We start from the raw sequence: 14,861 nt of genomic DNA on the forward strand, positions 1-14,861 counted from the left end.
TCTCCTATGAGCAAGCAGCTGCAATCCGCAAAACGCAGTCGAACGAGCAAACATTGCTTGATTGAGTTCCCAAACTGATGGCCCACAATTATTCTTCTCCAGCTCCAAAAAGCGGAGCTGCCGAATCCTTGTCAATACTTTTTGTTGCCTATTCTCGGGATGTCGTTCATAAGTGTTAAGGAATGTTAGGTATTTGGCTGTGGATCTTAACAGACCTGAACCTGAACTGAGTCCCTATCGAACTATCGTTTCCTTCCCTTCCCAGAGGGCGAATGTTAGCAAACTTGTTCCAATTCTCCAACTCACCTTTAGTCTATTTTTTTTCTCACTTTTGGCTTGACCTTCCGGCAAGTTTCTGCATCTGTCGTCCACGCCCGTAATATCAGCTGCCCTGCCACTAGTACAGCTTCGACACGGCTTCCTTCCTGGGGAGTAAAATATACTTGACTGCCTAGTTCACTTCACCATCTGCTTATTCGCCTGCTTTTTGATCAGCTTTTCATTGATTTTACCGTCACCTTTCTCAACAATTTCAGGGTTTCGTTTCTGTATTAACTTTTTTCTTCAATGTGCTTGACCTAGCCACTTGAGGTAATCACCATTATTCTACCGTATCTCCACCTCCCTCCCTCCCTCCCTCAGATCCGCCTTACATCCTATCGCGCTCAACAATAGTCATCGGTTTTCTTGGCACCTGTCGTCTGGTACTTCAACCCAGCACCAACTAATGTTGAATTTTCTATTCACAGATGCCTAAAGGTATTAAGCAAGAGCCTCAGAGGAGTCGTGAGACTCCGGCATCACCATGTGCCGGTAGAACTCCTGCTAGGGTGAACCGAACGCCCACCATGACATCGAGGGCCTCTGAGGAGGTGAATCTGAACACGACTGCACGTCGTCAAGCCCGTTCTTTAGCCCGTAAGCTCTATTCCTCATTTTTGTCTTACTCACTTTCCTACTCAACCCTGCTCCATTGTACTCTCTGTCCTGCTTGTTAACTTCCTCAAAGCTAGTGCGGATACTCGACAGGCCATGGCGGCGATACATGACGACTCGGATTCCGATCCTGATCTTGTCGTAATTAGGGAAATGCGTCAAGTCGTCAAGCCTGACCCGGATCGCCATCGGGCTGTTCCAGGCAGGAGTGGTGTTAACTTCGACAGTGATTCTTTGCTCAACCGAAATTTCGAGCGCATAGCAAAGAACCTGAAGGCCCTTGGAGAAACTCTCGGTGAACTCCAAAGCCTAGGTATCCAGCAGGTTGCTGACTTGCCATCGCTAGTCCTGGTGGGCGATCAGAGTTCTGGCAAGTCGACGCTGATGTCTGGAATCGCAGGAATTTCCCTCCCTCGTAAGTCAAATGTCTCCCATATGTTCTTTTTCACTTTACTTCAGATTGGAGACAAGGGTCATGTTCAAAATTTGCTTGCACCTTTGAAGTTTGCCCCGTATTTCATCATCCTAACCACTGCCTACCATTTAGACCGAGAAGGAATGTGCACCCGCTGTCCGGTACACATCCGATTGTCGAAGAGCGATTCATGGGCTCTTCAAATCTCTCTCCAACAAGATTACTCCTATGTTGGACCAAATTCAGTAGCAGGTGAAAACTTCGGCCCTTGGTCTCCCCAGCCAAGAGTGGTCAAAGAGTTTTGGTCCTGTCGCGAGAAGGACGATGACCGGATCCGAAATGCGATTCGTTGGGCACAGGTTGCAATTTTGAACCATCACAAACCCCACAGGCTTTATGTGCCTCAGACTCAGCAGTCAGACGACGAGGAAAGGTTGCAGCAGGAAGAAAACAGCGCTGAAACTGATTTCAGCCCCAATGTCGTAGCTTTGAAGATTAGTGGCCCTAATCTTCCTGACATCTCTTTCTACGACCTTCCCGGATTGATCAAGGCCACCAGGCGAGAGGAAGACCAGTGAGTAATTCTTCTTATGTGATTTCATCTTTTTATTTGACTGTTTTCACGAGACTAACCCAGACCGTTTTATTTCACAGTTATCTGGTGAAAGTCGTGGAGAACATGGCCCGCAAGTACATTGCCGATTCCAAGGCCATCATCATGTGGGCTGTGCCTATGAACAGTGACCCCGAAAACTCGTCAACACTTGCCATCATCCGAAAAGAGGGAGCTCAAGATCGTACTGTAGGCGTGTTAACCAAGGCTGATCTCTTGCCCCCGGGCAATCACGAACAGTGGCTTGGTATGTTGGCTGGTACACAGCACAGTGTTGGACGTGGATTTTTCATCACGGCGCGACAGCCAAAGGACACCGAGACTCAAAACAGTTTCGAGGAAGCATTTTTCAACGGCCAAGCCCCTGACGGTGTAAATCCTTGGTCTGAGCGCTTCCAACCATATGCGGATCGATGCGGCCTTAACCAGCTCGTTGTATTCCTTTCGAACACGCTTAACCGTGCCTTTTCCAACAGCTTGCCCGACATCCTTCATACCATTTCCGAGCGTATGCAGGAAGTTGATGAAGAACTAGCAAAGCTGCCGGATACTCCGGCTCACCCTTACGCCGAACTGCGCGAGGCTCTGATTGGTTTTGTGAACGGCGTGAGGAACGGCCTGGGGTTGGCTGTGACTGGCGATTTCGACGCTGATTGCAAATCTCTTTTGGACGCCTTTGAGCGCAAGATTCTTGAGCTGAAGCCGAGGTATATCGTCAAAAATCCAGCTCCCTCGAGGAGGCCGCCCATGACTCCGCAAGCTCGACGAATTGCCCCAGCACCGACGCCCACCCCGAGTCGCACGGCGACCAGCCAAAGCTCGATTGATCTAACCCTCGATGACGATACGCCCGTCCCACAAAGCCGCCGTCGCAGGCTTGATACTTTTCTCGAGGGACAGCAGCCTGCTAATGGAAACCCCAAGCGATCGCGTCCAGCTGTCAAGCAGGAGGAAAGCTTTCGTGTCGCCGTTGCCACCCCGCCTCTGTCCCCCGTTAAGAACGACTTGGCGACGGTTCGGAGGCGCTGTCAAGCCCGAGCTCGGGACGGAGAACCGGACGTCACGCCGCCCGAGATCTACCCCGAGCTCTCTCTTGAGGCAATTTCGCGCTGGGCACGACCTTTGGATGATTGTGTGGATTCTTTCATTCAGTTGTTAAGTCGCAAGCTGGATCAGATCTTGGCAATGTCTTTCGAGAAGCTCAGGACCAAAGCCGCGTTCCGGGAGGCAAAAGATCACCTTGCTTCGTACGTCCAGCAGCAAAAGGAAGAGCTTTCACAATCTTTGTCAACGTTGTTTGCTCGCGAGAGTAAACGTCTCTACACCCGTGACACCGAGGCTTTTGAACGCCACAAGCAGGCAGAGCGGGAAATTCTGCTTCACCGACGCTACGAAGTAAGTAACAGTCCCTGACTCTGTTGAAGAAGCTTTGAAACGAGGGAGCTAACAACAACATGTTCTTTTAGTGCCGTTGGAGGGAGCACCAAGAGGGTTTGGGAAAAGATGCTCCGCCCATTAAAGATTACGACAAACTGACAGCGCAGGAAAAGAAGGACAAGGCTAACAATATTCAGATTCTTGGTCTGGACGAATACGCTCGTGAGCTCGAGATTTGCGCCCACGTTAGGGGCTACTATTTGACGGCTGCAAAGCGGTTCATTGATTGCGTCGGACAGGCCATTGTGTCGGATTTGATCCCAAGCATGGTTACGACCTTGTCGAGAAGCCATCTGGATGAAAAGCTAGGTCTTATGGGGCCACAAGGTAAGCCGCATTGGATTAAAACACACCTCCCCAGAGTCACATCAGAACATTTGCTAATCATAACCTATACTACAGCCCTGTCTCCGGAGCGAATTGATGATTTGATGGCAGAGGAGCATCACGTTGCTGTCCAGCGGAAAAAGCTCCAAGACGAGCAGCAAAAGCTGCAAAAGGCCATGGAATCAATCACCAAACTGGAATCAGCCGGCGACGGTGAAGATGATCATGCTGCCGATGCTTCTAGCGAGGCTACAAATGCGGCCACCTCCTTCGCCAGCCGGAACGGCAATGGCCTTGGAGCCTCCCAGTCCGGTCCTCGTTATCAGCCTTATACCGAAGACGGTATGGATGTCGATCATGGTGGTAGTGTGGCTTAGGAGATCCACAAATTCCCAGCCAGTCGTTGATGATCCCGCCTGTCAGAAGACACTGTTATTTCCATGCTTTACATCGGATGGCAGCTCCGAAGACTTTTATACAACACAGAAAAAAGTCACCTTCTTGCCAGATCACCTGCTATTAGTATTAGATGGGATCGTGTTGAAAGTTCTCTCTGATATCTGTCCTCTGATTGTCATTTTTCTTTGCATGTCATCTCTACTGTATTGCGTTCTCTTGCCTTTTGTTGTTTTCATTGTTATCGTTCTTGCTGAGTTCAGCCGGCCTTGACTTTCCTGCCTTGAGAGATTTGCACATGGCGCATGTAACCCTGAGCACTGTAGGTTGGTTGGGTCTTATTTTGTTCGGCGAATCTATCATTACTGCTGCGGCCTGAGATTTGACTTTTTGATTTCATTAAGCCAGGAGATATGTGTCTCCAGACCCTGTGAGACTTCTGAGACTTCTGAGCAGCTATTCCTACTGCATGGATGGGTTAGGAAAACGTTCGGGAAGATAAAAATATGGGACTTGTGGAATGGAAGTTCTTTAACAACATCAGAGGCAAAGCTTTGACATTGCGACGTATCTTCCATTTAACCTGTATTTTCAAGAGTCCTGATCTCCGTTGATAGCTGGGGACTAGCCCCAAGACAGAAATAACGCTTCAAATACCAATGACACCTGACAAAATGGGCGAGAGTTCGTAATTCGTTACCTCGATAGAACATCAGTTGCGCGAAGATACTAGCTCTAGTCTAGTATCACCCGCCCAACACCTCTATTTACAGCTCATACTCTTTCCCTTTGATCACTTCCCAGTCGGCATCGACCCTTCCGTAGACCTCAACGCCTCCTCCATAAATCCCAAGCCAAGATCCAACTCCTCCTCAGATATAGTAATGGGCGGCGCGATGCGGAAGGCGCCGCCAAACGACGCCAAAGTAGCCAAATTGGCAGACACCCCCAGGTCCATCATCTTCTTGGCCAGCCTGTCTGCGAGTTCCATCCCGGGCTCCTTGGTCTCGCGGTCGGCAACAATCTCGACGCCTGCCATCAGACCCCTCCCACGAACGTCACCGACGCACCCGTACCGCTCCTGCAGCCTCCCGAGCCCGGCGTGCAGCCTCTCGCCCAGCCGCCGCGACCTCTCCACCAGGCCGTCCCTCTGCACCATCTGCAGGACCTTGAGGCCGACGGCGGCGGGCAGCGGGTCGTTGACGTGCGTGGTGAAGAACAAGAAGCCGTTTTCTCTAGCGCGCGCCGCGATGGCGTCGCTGGTCACGACGGCGCTGAGCGGCAGCCCGTTGCCGAGCGTCTTGCTCAGCGTTAGGATGTCCGGGACGACGCCGGTGTTGGACGGGTGCTGGAACGCAAACATGTCGCCGGCGCGACCGATGGCGGTCTGAGCCTCGTCGAGGATGAGGAGCATGCCGCGGCGATCGCAGTGCGCCCTCATGGCGGCGAGGTAGCCGTCGGGCAGGGCGTGCATGCCGGCACTGGAGAGGATGGGCTCGAGGATGACGGCGGCCAGGGAGCCCGAGGAGGCGGCGTCCACCATGGCCCAGCCGTGGTCCAGCTCCGTCTGCCAGTCGTAGGAGCCGTCGGCGTGGCGAAAGATGGAGCGGTAGGCGTTGGGGGCCGGGAGCATGAGGTTGCCGGGGATCATGGGCCCGATGCCTCGTCGTCCGGAGTGGTACTGTGCGCCGGCCGCGCCGCCAGTCATGCCGTGCCAACTCGCGCTTAGCCCGACGATCTCCCACTTGCCGGTAACGCACTTGGCCATCCTGATGGCGGCCTCGTTGCTCTCTCCGCCGGTCGACAGGAACATGCTGCGTTCCAGCCCCTTTGGTAGGAGCTTTTTCAGCTCGGCGGCTAGGTTGATGACGGGTGGCGAGAGCATGCCGCTGAAGAGGTGGTCGAGGTTCCGGGCATGCTCATGGATGACGCTGACGACTTCTGGGTTGCCGTGACCGACCAGGCACGACATTTGGCCCGAGGTCCAGTCCAAAATGCGACGGCCGGAGACGGTGTAAATAAAGACACCTTCGGCTCGCGCTATTATCTCATTATGGAAAGAAGGGCCGTAAGAAAGCAGAGATGTATCAGCTGCTTCTTGGAGTAGGGCGGCATCGGCAGCCGTGTAGGGGTAAGACGGCTCAGTCATGATGGCCAGGGAGCTTTTTGTGTAAAAGAAATAGCTTTCGTCGGAATGAGGCAGATGGTAGGTGGGGTGAAAGATGGGGAACTAAGGAGATAGCTCGAGACGGAGCTTAGAGGGTGTCCCTTCACTAAAGATTATCATTAAGGAGTTGGGATGGAAAGCCGCCCATAGACATGGGCCGCTAGAACTATCTAGTCGGTGTTGCAGATATGCGCTGATAGGGTCTTGTTTTCCGTCGGAAATCCAGACCCCCCACGCTACCACAGATAGGCAGCTGAATATTTGCCCGCCTCAGTTTATGACACTTCCATCGGCGTTGAACATGTCCCACAAGTCCGCCCATGGATATCCCAACGGATCGATAGTGTTATAGTTGTTCTGATGCGGAAACATGCCGACCTGGCCACCCATCACATCGCCTTGAAACATAATCTCCCCGTCTGCGTCTGGGATCGGAAGTACAGTAGAGGGAGGAAGCTCAATCCCCATGACACTCCCGCCCACGGCTTCTGTGCCAGTATGGCTGGCAGTGACGACCTTTGTTACCGATTCCTCGGATTGGGCAAGACAGATGTCACCCAAATCCCAGCCAGATTGCTCGCGGGCTTCATAGAGACGAGCGCGGAGCCGTTCAACATATGACCGGCACGACGCGGAAGCACCTGGGTCGGTAGACTCGATCGCGCATCGTAAGAGAAGAAATGTGACTGATGAGAGGTGATAAGCCGTATCTTAAAATTTTGTGCAAGTGTTAGTTCTTGACTGATCAATAATTCAGTGGACTAAAATCTCAGAGAAGTGCAAAGCTTCAGATTGGAAAATTAAGATCATGCTTCCGCGATGGAAAGTCATTCTCTTCCTATCATGTTGTTTTCTTTGTAAAGATCATCACAAGCTTTGGGGCGCAGAGAGGGACAGCGTGGGGAAAGTCGAGAAACTTACAAGGCCACCAAAACTCCGAGAGTAGGTTTTCCTCGCTTAGAGAGCAGACAAAGTCCACAGTCGCTTCCGCAACCCTTCTTAATTTGGAGAGATGATAATTCTTTTCTTCTGACCCAATCGACGGGCTTGATCGCGATGCTTCCTGTTTTGGGGAAAGGTTGACGTCGGTTAGCAGTCTCCACGATTTTCTTGCATGAAAAAAATAGACACAATTGCGCTTACTCGAAGGTTGATTCGACATAGCAGCATCTTGACCGCAAGATAACCCAGCCACAAGCTGCTAGAGCCCGAGACGGGTGACTTTCCGTTCCCACCAGCCCTCTTCCCTCCCTCTTTTAGGAATTCAGGGAGATTTGTTTCCCACTCTTCGAGATCACTCTCGAGATCCCTCCTCCGCCTAGATGTATTTCCCGTTTTTCGTCGCAGATCATGCAGCAGAGGTAATATGTCACCAAGGATCTCGGTGAGGCCACAGAGGGCTATAAATCCTTCGGCAGCCCGATCGCGCTCCCTATCTGGCCCGACTCCTGGGGTGGACAAGACTGACTTATCAGGCAACGGTACATCGTACTGGCTTTGAGCAATGCTGGGAGGTACGCCGTAGGCAAAAGAAGACCACCTATCATGGATGAGAACACCCCACCAGAGTCTGGCGCGCAGCTTTTTGTCTTGGTCGCTGAGATCCCAACGTTCGGGGTCCCTATTCAAACCCAAAAGGTGGGCCATTGCGACGACTCGCCCGTTGAGCATTGTGTTGTATGTTACTGCAGTGGTTGGCCTACCGTTCAAGTCTAGTAATGCAGCATATACAGTGGATAGACTGGCGGCATGGAAATCCTCCTGCAGCGCGGAAACAGATTGGTTCAGTGCGTAGGTGATGTCTGGCCTGGGATGTTTGCGTAATATCGGAGATGAACGCCAGAAGATGAGTGATGTGGCATATACGTAGCATAGTAACGTTGGCGAGATCATCTGCATGCTGTCACGCTCTTTTGCAGCCACGAACGCCGTTTCATCCAGGATCGGAAAGGCTGGGTGGTTTTTACGAAAATATCTGAAAGTCAAGTTAGCCCTTGTGGTCTTCACAGGAGAGAGGGACAACTATGGCCAGAGAAACCATGATAAGACTCAGCAATAAACTTACACCTCAATAAGCTCATCCTTCAGCGGCCCAAGGATCTGTTCGAGAATCTCTAGCTGTGTCTTCCCAGGCACCCGCGCAACAACATAGCCTGCGCGATAACGAGGCACGTTGAGAGATACGACTGGATTGCTCGGGTCACTCGACACGAGGTTAAACAACTTCTTCCGGCTACTTGGAGCCTCACCGTTGGGGATCTCTCCAGGAGTGCCGCTGCCGGATCCCGTCGCCGTCCTCTGCTGTACCGAAATATACTGTTCGATGACGTGTAGATCCTCAGCCGACTCTGGACCAACCATAGCAAACGGCCGATCATGCGACGCCGTGTCATCTACGGGACTATCATGTCGGGTTCCTGGAGCCGAAGAGCGCCGGTGATGGTAGGCATGATCATCGGCGTTGGTTCGACGGCGCTTTGGCGACCTAGAATCGCTTCTCCGTCGGGTACCAGAGTTGGCGGCACTTTGGCCATAGTTCAGCTGCTGCTGTCCGGCGCCGTCACCTGTTGCCCCGACGGACTGCTGATGGGCAGAAGATCCACGACGAACGCATTCTGCGCTGTGAAGACGACACAGCAGACACGGCTTGTCTTTGATGTCGACCGTGCAGCGAAGTTTCCTAGCCCGACATCGGTCACACGCTGGCACCTTGTGCGAACGATAGGGCCGGACAGGTACAGCCGCCGCGGCATCATGTGTAATAGCGTGATGCTCACTGTTGCTGTCCGTGGTCGAAACTTTATCCATGGCAGAAAGAGGACCTTTTAATTAAAAATTAGTTTCTTCTTTTGTTGTTCATAAAACCTCCCAGGGAGATGTACACAGTATTTTCTTCAGTTTCCCGACGGATATTTTTAGGTGGGAAAAAAGCGGTGGGGTTTGGCGCATTAATTAGGCTTGCTCCGGTGCCGGTCAGGCTCCTGGTACCCCACGATTAATCTCGATCGCCAGGATTAGTGACCACTTGGGTGTCATCTTTGCATTGTTATCGTTTTCCATGTTAAGTCCCGGAAAACAGGCTGTGGAGGAGTACGCCAAGATTAATAGGCGGAGATATCATTTATTGTAGAGCGCAGGGGGCATGGAAGGAATAGAGAAGTTGAATTGAGATCCGGCTGAAAAAAAGAAAAGAAAAAGTGGTAGATTGTATCCAAATGTACAGGGATCTAAATAAGAAAAAACAAAACAAATTAAAAATCAGATGAAAAATTCAACATTGAGTGCATGCAGCAGGGTAATCATGCGAACACCAAAAAGGAATGCTTGCGGTTTATGTGGATCGAACACATGACCTTCAGATGTCAACTGACTGGGCTGAAGTGAACTTCAGTCTGACGCTCTCCCAACTGAGCTAAACCCGCTTGACGATAACTGTCCTTTATGGTGATATTATAGCGGCATACTGTGAGAATCTCAACGCAAAGTGTCAAGATTGAGTTCTTTTTCCCTTTTGACGTGAATTCTGGGAGCGTATGTGGTCCGATTTACTTCAATATCTGACATTCTTATACACCCACTTCTGTATTCCCCACGTGCCAAATTCAGCACAGATTATATCGCTATTAATCAACTGGTCGCTCTATATTACTAACTTTTCGGGTCTTCAACGATTTGTCCCTTTGCTAGTTCGGAGTTTAGCTGTTGTGGTTCGTGATATGCAAGCGCCGCTAAGTCCGCCACCTTAAGTCCTCCACTCCGCTCACAGGCTAATGTGGGTTGGTAAGTCGCTAAGTAAGGTAAGCTCGCTTGTCCCCCAAACCCGTATTACAAACCGAATGCTGATTAATTTTGCAAAGGGACAAAACAACCCTGAATATACTCCCCCTGGAGATATGTGAGGATGATAAATGCATAGTTCCAGACTGTGAAGCTGCATCGTTTGACCGTATATGGTAATCCTGCCGATTTTAGTGCAAATCCACTTGAAAGTCTTGGGGCCCTAAATCCGCGGCCCGTCGAAATGAGATCATCGGGGAATGCAGGCAGTAAATTGGATGGCCAATCCGATGCTATCAAGAAAACAACCAACCCCTCAAGGTGCCTTAGATGGTGCTTTACCAATGCATGGCCTACTATGTAGCGACTGCACACTTGTCGAAAATAAATATTTAAAGAGGCCATCCCGCCCATGTTGCAAAAATGTAGTTTCATTCAAAACATTATCAAAAACTTCCTCCTCCTCCTCAAGTCACGCACAACACTCTAAACACATCTCTCAGTTTCTTCAGCTTCTTTCTCGATCAAAAAAACAAAAACAAAAACCCCCGCCAAAATGTCTCCCTCCACCATTGTCCTGATCACTGGTAAGTTGATGTCATGTCCCACCACACCGACTACGTATAACTAACTTCAACCCCTTCTATCCCATAGGCGCCAACCAGGGAATCGGCTACGCGTCAACCAAGGTCATCGCCTCCAGCTCAGACAAGTATCACGTCATCGTCACCGGCCGCACACTTGAAAAGGCCGAGAAGGCCGTCGAGCAGCTCAAGGCCGAGGGCGGTCTCAAGGGCACCATCTCAGCTCTGCAGCTCGACCAGACTGACGTTGCCTCCGTCGAGCGGGCCGCCGCCGCCGTCGACAAGGAGTTTGGCCGCCTCGACGTGCTGGTCAACAACGGCGCAATGGGCTGGGTCGACGATATGGAGAGCAGAATGTACCAGTACTTTGCCGACATCCTGGCCACCAACGTTGCTGGGCCCTACCTCGTGTCACGCACCTTCCGCCCACTGCTCAAGAAGTCGTCGGAGCCGCGCTCCATCTACGTCAGCAGTGGAATGGGCTCGCACCAGTACATCTCCAGCATGCCCGATGCGGTCAAGAGCTTCGGCGAGACTGGAATCCCGTACCCCGTCACCAAGGCGGCGCTGAACATGCTCGCTGAGCTCGAGGCCATCGTCCACGGCGACGAGGTCAAGACCAAGGTGTTTTTGTTTTGCCCAGGCTTGGTTGTTTCCAACCTGAGGGGCAACTCCGAGGAGATGAGGAGCATGGGCGGCGCTGCTGGTGACCCGGCAGTCTCTGGACAGACTCTTTTGACAATTATTGAGGGCAAGAGGGATGCTGATATCGGAAAGGGAACAATCCACAAGGATGGTGTTTACCCGTGGTAGAGCCCTGCTTATTGCATTGTACGCAAGGTGGGAGGATAATAGAGAGTTGACATAGAATCAAGCGAATACATGAAACATAATAGATCCATCTTTCTTCCATTACTTGATCTCTTGGGTATCCGGTTTACAATCATAAGTACCTATTTAGTATAAGCCAAGCTTTCATCAAAGCAAGCACGCATCGTATCAAGAGCCACATGCATAGGACAGATAAATTTCTTAGCTGAACAGTAATGAAATTCGGGTGTGCATTCTTACTTGTTGATCTCTGCGTCCAATCCATACACACGCCTTAGTCCACATAAATCGCCATTCGACACTTGAACCATGAACTTTGATAGCATCCATCTTGCATCAGATCTGACCATTCGGTAGGTTTTGCCCCGTCGCTTACACGCGACCATCCACACTTTTCACAGCTTGATATCCCTGCTCACCACCACATCTCAATACAAACTTAGGTATTCATTAACCCAAGCTACTGGAAAGGTATAATCATGTCCAACACCCACCCACCCACTCGTCCGGGTTCATCCCGATGCCCGGATGGTTTCAATAGATACCTCTCTAGACTTGGCCGTCACCACCACGCCGCCAAAAGGCCAAAAAGAATCCTTGTTTTGTCTTACCCCAACTTCCCCAACCCCAACCACCCAGTCTCACCTTGTGAAGGACCGAAACCCATGTAATGCATAGTTATTCATCCTTTTACACATCCTGCAGACTTTTCACTCTCATAAGAGAATTTCCCACCAATCGAGACATCACTACCCCACTCGCGACAAGGCAACTCGCGCCATTATCCGGAGGAAACCCCAGATATAACCTGGGGTTGAATTTACCCAGAAGCTTGATCGATCCGTCGGGACCAATAATAATGCTCTAGGTGTGGAAATCTTCGTTGTAATGTTGCCAACCTGACCCCAGATTACGACGCTGCATGACCTCTTGCCGGCGCTTGTTCCCGCAAACCGCCTGGGGAAGTGGGCGAGAGAAGACCGGCTCTCCGTGGGTCATGTCCGATGAGGGGGGGTCTCGGCGGTTGACCGGTCGATGTTCTTATAACACCGCGGTTTTGCTGCACTAGACTCGGCGAGCCCGTCTGGCACAAGAACTACACCTCAGCGTGCCTGACCTGCCTGGTCAAACAATACCAAGGTCGTTTCTGGTATCCAACCTCTCAAGCTTCGGACAAGGTGAAGTACCCCCAAAAGAAGATGTCCAACGACAACATCCGGCCGGCCGGTCAAGCCGCACCGCAGGATGGGGACCAAATCCAGACCGAAAAGGGGCCCGAAGCGAGCCACCTCTCCCAGCTGCACGAAGCCAGCATCGACGACAAGGTGCTCCGGTCGCAGGCCGCCGAGGCCACGGAGCAGGAGCACAGTATCGGGTTGATACAAGGATTCAAGACGTACAAGCGCGCGGCGTTTTGGTCCACTGTCATCTCGTCCACCGTCATCATGGAGGGCTACGACGTGACGCTGATCGGAAACTTCTTTGGGTACCCAGAGTTTCGGAAAAAGTACGGCGAATACCTCAACGAAAGGTCAGGCTACCAAATCTCATCGCAGTGGCAGCAGGCCTTCAACATCACCTCGGCGTTTGCCAACATCATCGGCGCCCTGCTCAACGGCTACTTTACGTCAAAGTACGGCCACCGCATGGTCCTGATCTTCTCCCTCGCGTCGCTCGCCTGCTTCGTCTTCATCTCCTTCTTCGCGCCCAACGTCCAGGCTCAGCTGGCCGGTCAGATCCTCTGCAACATACCCTGGGGGGTGTTCGCCACCACTGGCCCTGCCTACGCCGCAGAGGTGACGCCGCTCGCCATCAGGGGCTACCTGACGGCGTACGTGAACCTGTGCTGGGTCATCGGGCAGTTCCTGTCCACGGCGGTGCTGGCAGGGCTGGTGAACCGCCAGGACGAGTGGGGTTACCGCATCCCCTTTGCCCTGCAGTGGATCTGGCCCATCCCGCTCATCCTGGCGGCGTGGTTCGCCCCCGAGTCACCCTGGCACCTGGTGAGGACGGGCCAGCTCGACAAGGCGAAGAGGTCGCTGGCTAGGCTGTCGGAGCCGCACCAGACCGTCGACCTCGACGCCACCGTGGCCATGATGGTGCACACCAACAAGCTCGAGATGGAGGAGCGCCAGGGCACGTCGTACTGGGACGCGTTCCGCGGCACGAATCGCCGCCGGACCGAGATCGCCTGCATGAGCTTCTTGTCGCAGATCACGAACGGAGGCGCGCTGTGCTACTCGGGGACTTTTTTCTTCCAGCAGGCCGGCGTTGCAGACGACGTTTCGTACTATATCGGCGTCGGGGGCAAGGGCGTGGCTTTCATCGGGACGGTGCTGTCGTGGGGCTTGATCTACAGGTTCGGTAGACGGACCATCTGGATCGCGGGCTTCACCGGTATCGTCATGATCCTCTGGACCATTGGGTTCCTGGCAGTCCCGACGAATCAGACGCTCGCCTTGTCGTACGCGCAGTCGTTCATGTGTGTCGTCTGGCTGGGCTTGTACAGTTTGACCGTCGGCCCGATCGTCTACACCATCGTCTCCGAGATTGGTTCGACGAGGTTGCGCACCCAGACGGTCGTGCTGGCTCGTACCACCTACTATCTGGGTAACGTTATCGGCGGCGGTACGCTGCAACCCAAGATGCTGGCCCCTGGAGACTGGAATCTGAAGGGCAAGACTGTGAGTTTGTTATTTTGTTTCTATCCCCATTGCATCAAGCATACGCTCTTTTATAAAATAGCTTCCGACCAAGTTGATTGGCACGCTAACTCTGTCCCGATACGACACACAGGCATTCTTCTGGGCCGGCCTCGCAACGTTGACGTGGATCTGGGGCTACTTCCGCATGTTCGAGACCAAAGACCGCACCTTTGGCGAGATGGACGTCATGTTCCAGCGTGGCATCTCTGCGCGCAAGTCAGCCAAGTATGAGCTCACCAGCGACGACATGTTTTTGGCTCAGGAGCAAGACAACAGACAGGGTAGAGAGAATGTTAAGAACTGAGGAGCGAATTGCTCTTTTTCTTCTTCTGCGAATACCAGACTTTCTGGTTGTTGTTTTTGTGGTTATTAATGAGAAGTCATGATCTTTGTGCTCGAATTTGGGCCGCGATACCACAGATTATTAGTTATTTTTGTTAGTACATGTGGTTGTATAATGATTACACCCTCTACGTACAGTGTAACGAATTAATGACAGTCAAGGGTCGTTCGTAGATCGACTGCCATTCATGAAATAAAAGTCTTAGTTGGCCAAATTAATGAGTTCACCCATCCCCGAGCCATAGCCCCCAACCGTTGGTAGAACTAAGCGAAACGAACAAGCCCCGGGACCGAGACTGTAAGCACTAGACTAGACTAAATAAATCCAAGG

General features: G+C 52.0%; 5 protein-coding genes across 5 annotated transcripts; 3 read left to right on the forward strand and 2 right to left on the reverse strand.

Moving 5' to 3' along the window:
* Positions 1-210: 210 nt before the first annotated feature.
* PgNI_02336 (uncharacterized protein) lies at positions 211-4,790 on the forward strand. Its single transcript, XM_031122403.1, has 7 exons — positions 211-591; positions 750-918; positions 1,010-1,351; positions 1,484-1,925; positions 2,006-3,359; positions 3,431-3,728; positions 3,804-4,790. Exons 2-7 carry the CDS (start codon positions 750-752, stop codon positions 4,103-4,105), a joined length of 2,907 nt encoding a protein of 968 aa, XP_030987379.1. The 5' UTR covers positions 211-591; the 3' UTR covers positions 4,106-4,790.
* A 127-nt stretch (positions 4,791-4,917) lies between these two features.
* On the reverse strand, positions 4,918-6,273 carry PgNI_02337 (uncharacterized protein; the record flags this gene model as incomplete). The annotated part of the gene is made up of 1 exon (XM_031122404.1): positions 4,918-6,273. The coding sequence occupies one exon, from the start codon at positions 6,271-6,273 to the stop codon at positions 4,918-4,920; it is 1,356 nt and encodes a 451-aa protein (XP_030987378.1).
* A 115-nt stretch (positions 6,274-6,388) lies between these two features.
* On the reverse strand, positions 6,389-9,099 carry PgNI_02338 (uncharacterized protein; the record flags this gene model as incomplete). Its single annotated transcript, XM_031122405.1, has 4 exons — positions 6,389-7,001; positions 7,213-7,354; positions 7,435-8,266; positions 8,357-9,099. 4 exons carry the CDS (start codon positions 9,097-9,099, stop codon positions 6,562-6,564), a joined length of 2,157 nt encoding a protein of 718 aa, XP_030987385.1. The 3' UTR covers positions 6,389-6,561.
* A 1,379-nt stretch (positions 9,100-10,478) lies between these two features.
* Positions 10,479-11,588, forward strand: PgNI_02339 (uncharacterized protein). Its single transcript, XM_031122406.1, has 2 exons — positions 10,479-10,655; positions 10,723-11,588. The coding sequence occupies exons 1-2, from the start codon at positions 10,625-10,627 to the stop codon at positions 11,463-11,465; spliced, it is 774 nt and encodes a 257-aa protein (XP_030987384.1). The 5' UTR covers positions 10,479-10,624; the 3' UTR covers positions 11,466-11,588.
* Positions 11,589-11,976: 388 nt separating this feature from the next.
* On the forward strand, positions 11,977-14,741 carry PgNI_02340 (uncharacterized protein). Its single transcript, XM_031122407.1, has 2 exons — positions 11,977-14,167; positions 14,280-14,741. Exons 1-2 carry the CDS (start codon positions 12,683-12,685, stop codon positions 14,490-14,492), a joined length of 1,698 nt encoding a protein of 565 aa, XP_030988357.1. The 5' UTR covers positions 11,977-12,682; the 3' UTR covers positions 14,493-14,741.
* Positions 14,742-14,861: the final 120 nt, after the last annotated feature.

The sequence above is a fragment of the Pyricularia grisea genome (assembly GCF_004355905.1).
Source record: "Pyricularia grisea strain NI907 chromosome Unknown Pyricularia_grisea_NI907_Scaffold_1, whole genome shotgun sequence".
Classification (NCBI taxonomy): Eukaryota; Fungi; Ascomycota; class Sordariomycetes; order Magnaporthales; family Pyriculariaceae; genus Pyricularia; species Pyricularia grisea.